The sequence below is a fragment of the Aythya marila genome, assembly GCF_965140915.1.
Source record: "Aythya marila genome assembly, chromosome: 6".
NCBI lineage: Eukaryota > Metazoa > Chordata > Aves > Anseriformes > Anatidae > Aythya > Aythya marila.
In genome coordinates this window covers 19930520-19936594 of record NC_139047.1, presented here as the reverse complement: position 1 = coordinate 19936594, position 6075 = coordinate 19930520, and the positions used below count along the sequence as shown (strand labels likewise).

General features: G+C 37.8%; 1 protein-coding gene across 1 annotated transcript; it reads left to right on the top strand.

Annotated features, from left to right (window-relative positions):
• Positions 1 to 213: 213 nt before the first annotated feature.
• On the top strand, positions 214 to 1392 carry B3GALT1 (beta-1,3-galactosyltransferase 1; the record flags this gene model as incomplete). The annotated part of the gene is made up of 1 exon (XM_082764032.1): positions 214 to 1392. Exon 1 carries the CDS (start codon positions 412 to 414, stop codon positions 1390 to 1392), a length of 981 nt encoding a protein of 326 aa, XP_082620158.1. The 5' UTR covers positions 214 to 411.
• Between the last annotated feature and the right edge of the window lie 4683 nt (positions 1393 to 6075).

Here is a 6075-nt window from a genome sequence, read left to right as displayed (position 1 = left end):
TAAAGCATTATTTCACTTATACTGCTTTATTCTAGTACACTATCTTGCACTGTGGTACCTCATGAGAAATAAAAAGGACATCCAAGAAATGCATTAAGGGACTTGGCTTATTAATGGCCAGCTCACTTTTATTGCCATAGGCTTTTATGATGTAGCAATGGAAAATTTTTCTTCATCTTTTTCAGAAATAACAGAGAATTCCAAGAAATGGAAGCTGCTGGTAGTAAAAGAAAAGCTGCGTATCATCAGGGTTAATAGCTGCTACCCAAGATCCATGAATGATTACAGAGTTACTCTTCTATATCGAACTTTCCAGTTCCATTGGTAATATGCTGCCAGTCTGGGACATCGGTGCACTGATGGTGAGAAGGCTGTTTATTCATTACACCAAATAGAAGAGCTACAGGAACAATGGCTTCAAAGGTCTCGTGCTTGTATGTTTTGACAGTAGTTTGTTGGGCAAGCGCTCTTTGGTACTTAAGTATAACTCGTCCTACTTCTTCCTACACTGGCCACAGACAGCTCAATAGCATATCAATAGCCAGGAAAAACGTTTCCTTTGGCAACATAAGAACTCGACCTATAAATCCTCATTCCTTTGACTTTCTTATCAACGAACCTAATAAATGCGAGAAGAGCGTCCCTTTCTTGGTCATTCTCATCAGCACAACTCACAAAGAATTTGATGCAAGGCAAGCAATTCGAGAAACATGGGGAGACGAAAACAACTTTAAAGGAATTAAAATTGCCACGCTATTTCTTCTTGGAAAAAATGCAGATCCCGTGTTAAATCAAATGGTAGAGCAAGAAAGCCAAATTTTTCATGACATTATTGTAGAGGATTTTATCGACTCTTATCATAACCTCACTCTGAAAACATTAATGGGGATGAGGTGGGTAGCAACATTTTGTTCAAAAGCTAAGTACGTTATGAAGACAGACAGTGATATTTTTGTAAATATGGATAATCTTATTTATAAGCTGCTCAAACCCAACACCAAGCCGAGAAGAAGGTACTTCACTGGTTACGTTATAAACGGAGGACCAATACGAGATGTGCGCAGCAAGTGGTACATGCCCAGAGATTTGTACCCTGACAGCAATTACCCACCCTTCTGTTCAGGCACTGGCTACATTTTTTCAGCTGATGTAGCAGAACTGATTTACAAAACCTCCCTTCATACCAGACTCCTCCATCTTGAAGATGTGTATGTCGGACTCTGTCTTCGGAAGCTGGGCATTCACCCCTTCCAAAACAGTGGCTTCAACCACTGGAAAATGGCCTACAGCTTGTGCAGGTACCGCAGGGTGATCACAGTGCACCAGATAACACCAGAAGAAATGCACAGAATTTGGAATGACATGTCAAGCAAGAAGCATCTTAGATGTTAAGATTTTTACAGATGTAAATACCTTTTTTAAATATTGCTTTAGCCTGGTTATTTTTTGACAAAGTGATGTACCGATTTACAGGTTAAACTGTGGGATATTACTGTGAGAGGATTTTTAATGACTGATTTTTCATTCTCGTTTTGACTACTGGTTTACAGACTTCAGGCTCTTTTCATAAGGACATTACACCAATCAAAAGGATCTAGAGTCAAATCTCAGATTTTGTATATTATCCTCTGTCACACATATCAGCTCCTGCATCTGTACGTAAACGGACAGTAATAAACTATCATGAGCTGCTTAACAGTTCATGCCCCAGCCTCTGAGGTAAGACTCAGGCCCAAGAAACGAAGAATTACAAATATACTTTTATCCCTTTTTGACACCCTACAATCATCCCTACTCAGAGCTTTGTTAATAAAATGAACTGTATATATTTGCACTGATCTTACACACCTACCTTAGCATCTGTGTCTTACAGTACAATGTGTGCAATCTCCAAACAGCTTACAGATGGCGCAGTAGCAGAATTTAGACAGGTAAGAACAAAGTCTCATAGGCCTTAGAAACAAACCTAGACACACAAGAATATTTTTATTCCCCCAAATCACATCCCTTCAAATCATTTCAGAAAATGCCCCACTTCTTTCTAATGCCAAAAGTAGCCCCTAAAATATCAACTCAAATTTTAAAATGGTATAGGATCTGTAGATAAAATATAAAACAGCAGAGATGTATGAAAATACATCTTAAATATCTGTGATAAGAGTATGAATACCTTAATTTTAAAGCAAATGCAACATTTCTCATTAGTATGGGTGCATGTGGATCTCTTCTTACTTAGGAATACTTCAATAGGTCCAATAACACTATCACAGACTTTTTTTCTTTTTTTTTTCCTTTTGTTTTGTTTTTTAAAATGATTATCTTATATAGCAATATATAATTGTTGATACGCATCGTATTCCTTCAACATTAGTTCGTACACTATGTACCTGAAAAAAATAAAATAAACAAAAGTAAAGACAAAAGAACATTTCTTAAGGGTAAACTACTTTTTGCTATAGTGCATATATGAATGAGATTATACCATATTTGTAGTGGTTTAGACAAGCAGAATTTTATCCCACACATTTTCTGTTGGCTGAAGAACTTACAGAGTACGTAATAGTTACGTACAATTTTTATAGCAAAATAGAGGGCCTTTAAGAATAACTTATTAAAAAACAAACAAACAACCTTCAAGCCTTTGTTACAAATCTGTAGCTCTCCATTAGAGCCAATACTCAGAGGCCAAGCTCGAAAAAGAACCAGAACTCAAGAGATCCCCAGAGCATATGGTAGAAATTAAATACACAAGATTTTAGTCAAGTTTTATAACGTCCTCATATGTTTTGAATATGAACATTGATGAAATGTGATGAAAATTATTTTCTGGAAAATTCTTTGATAGGTTCGAGCCATCCCTACTCAGTATCACCTTCCAACAAAGAACGAATATGTGACGTTGCTTAATGAAGAATTCACAGGCAAGTCACAGGTATAAAACTCACCAAATGTATTATTAGCTGTAGAGTACTCACACCATCCACAGCATGTACAAATATCTCATACATTTCAGCTGGAGATATGCATAATGTGAAAACTGGTAAGACTGTACATTATTCAGGATGTCTATAGAGTTGTCAGAAATTAATGGAACAAGGATTTAAAGGAAAATTCTGAACTAATTTTCCCATAGGTGTACATAGTACTTTGTAATGATAACAAATGAATGAAGATGCTACCCCAAAAGTCTTGCAGTTTTATGACAAAGTGTTAGTCCCATTCACACATGCAGCACTGTTTTGAAAGGAACTACTTGTAAATAAGGTGAAGTGCACCTGGCCCTTGAGCCACAAGCATTAGATGTCTCAGAGATGTACTTCAAATCTAAAGGCGAAGATGCGCAATACATAGCCCAGGAGTTACTGCTAATCAACAGGAGCTTGTGCATCCTTCGTATGTGAAAATCAGTAGTTTTATAAAAAGAAATACTGAATCTCCTGCAGCATATTAAGATTTATCCTTCCCTAGTTGACCTACTCCTTGTTAAAGTTGCTCTTGCTTCCTGTCAAACTCAGAACTCCAGCAAAACAAGGTCCATCTAATTGCACATATGAATATATGTATATAATACACAGAGAATGAAATTCAGCTTTTCTTATCAAGGCCCCAGAATATGCAGTTTAGGAAGGGAAACTAGGGTGGAATTCATCCCCAGCCCTCGTTTAAGCCACAGAGCACGGGCGCAGCCCGACCAGGGCATGCTTTGTAAGAATTCCAGCCAACAGGCTGCCATCACTTCCCCGTCTGTCTGTGCTGTGCTGTAATCTGGGGTTTCTGAATCCACAGCCAAATGGACTTGGTGGCCTTTCTTCTCCCACTGACACTTTTGTGGCCTTTGGTTAGTAACCCAGAGGACAGCAGGGCTCCCAAGTCCTGGTACCTCATGGCTCAAGTAGCACAGCAGCCTTGAATTTCTCCCCTGGTAATAAATAGACTGCATTAATGATTAGAGGATACACCTTGAAAATAGTATCTGAAAAATGTATTTCCTGCCATTTATAAATAGATAGATCTTCAACAGAAATGTAAATGTTCATCTTGGAACTTATGTACATATTTCTAAGACATTTTCTTCTGTATTCAGCTGTATATATGCATAGAGTCTGCTTGCTGCGTAGTATTCTGTTGTGCATGGAGCTGAGTTAGGCATTATATTTGTCCAGTGTTTCAAGAGCCTTAAGCATGTGTGCCCTAACTTTTGAATGTACAAGATTTTTTTTTCTTTTATTGTTAAGTGAATTAAAAAGAAAACAAGAGCCTAATTTTCTACTTCTATTAATTTTCTGATACTAGACTTCACTAGATTGTTAAATATGTATGAACAGATTTATTTTCCCTTTGCTCATAAACTGCAGTATTGCAACCTAGAGCTAGAAAGGGAGCAATAGAGCTACTCATAGCAGTATGGGAGTTACTGTCCCTTCCACTCAGAAGTATTTGTGGCACCTTGGGTACTGTTAAATAAAATGTTTTGCGTTGGGCTTCCTTTAATCAAAAGTATTTAGTACTTAAAGGCCATTTTGTTTCACTGGGCATGGGGCAGATGAAAATTTGGTTAAGATGTTCCAGCTTCTAGTCACTCCAAAAGTGTGAGTATAATCTTATTTTGATTTCAAAACGTACATTAACAGAGCATATTGAGCTAAGAATCTATTCCTCACTTTTGGAGGAATTTTCCACTTTCTTGGCTAAATCTCTGACAGTATTTAGACAGAAGTCTCAAGATTCATTTTCCATCTTTTCTAATAATAATGTTGAGTATCAATTTTGATTCATTGTAGGGATTTTTTTTTTTTTTTGTCTTTATAACATAGGTGGCAATGGCAATTTGTAAATGAAGAATGTAATTAACTAGAAAAGCTTGTCAACAGTAACCGAACTTTAAGTGTATCATTATATATGACTGGCTGTACTTATGTATTTATTTGTCTAAATTGTATATATTGTTTTATCTCTAGTGTCTGTAGGAGTGCATTCTTTTAGATTAAAGTATTATTTACAGTTTTGTGGGATTGCCAGCAAAGCTGCTAATCAAGATACTATTTTTTTGTATCAATGTCAAATAATAAAAAAAATTAAGAACAGAGTCAAAAGAAAGATTAGAAGTGTCATGTACAGTTTTCTTCTTCATTCCTCTCTAGAAACATAAATGGTATTATCCAAAAGCATGATACAAATAAATAGGTTCATTTGTCATGAGAAAGAATATTGTTCTGTAAAAGCAGATTAAAAAAAATAATCATTGGAAAAACAACAAAAATATTAGTTTTATTCATTATTTGTGCAAAATCTTAATCAGGCAGATGTCCACACTGATAAGGTGTACTACTTTGTTTGGCTCCAAAGAGTTAAGACAGCAATAGTAACATCTAGCAAAATTAGCAGTAAGTTCATCATCTGCTCAGCATGCCCAGCTCATCAAAGTGAAGTTTGGCAGCCCGGAGGTGGAGGAGCTGTTTGACTCCACTGGCCCTGCAGCTGCTGTACCTCTTGGTACCTTAATACCTAGGCTTGAAGCCACGCATGAATGGGGGCAGGGAAGCACAACTGTCCCAAACCCTTGTATTGTTAAACCACAATAAACTCATTCCGAAGTTGCTGTATGACCCCCAGAAGGACACCTGCACAAAGGGAATGGGTCCTCCCTGGCCTCTCCCAGCGACACACCAACACGGTCACAGCCTTCTGCTTCCACAAGCCCCAGAAAAGCAGCAGGGAAATTAATGAGAAAGCGCAACCTGAATACAAACAGATTATGGAGTTAGTCTAGTGTGGTGAGTCAGGCTAGGCTCCCGACACAAATATATTAACATGCCATTTTTCCAGTAGGAAGGCCTGGGTAACCTTAGGGTCTCTATCAAAGAGAACAAAACCATAACAAGAAGACAGAGACCCTTTTGTTTCAAGAACTAGCTGGAATAACTCCTTTCCCTCTGCCCTCCCCTTTGCGGTTTCCTGCCTGGGACTCAGTACCTGACCATCTTGAGCTCTGGTTTCAGAGCTCAGTAACCCAACCTCACCCATGGAGCTGAGGAGCAAATCCACCCACCTAAGATGCAGAACAAGCCTTTTGCA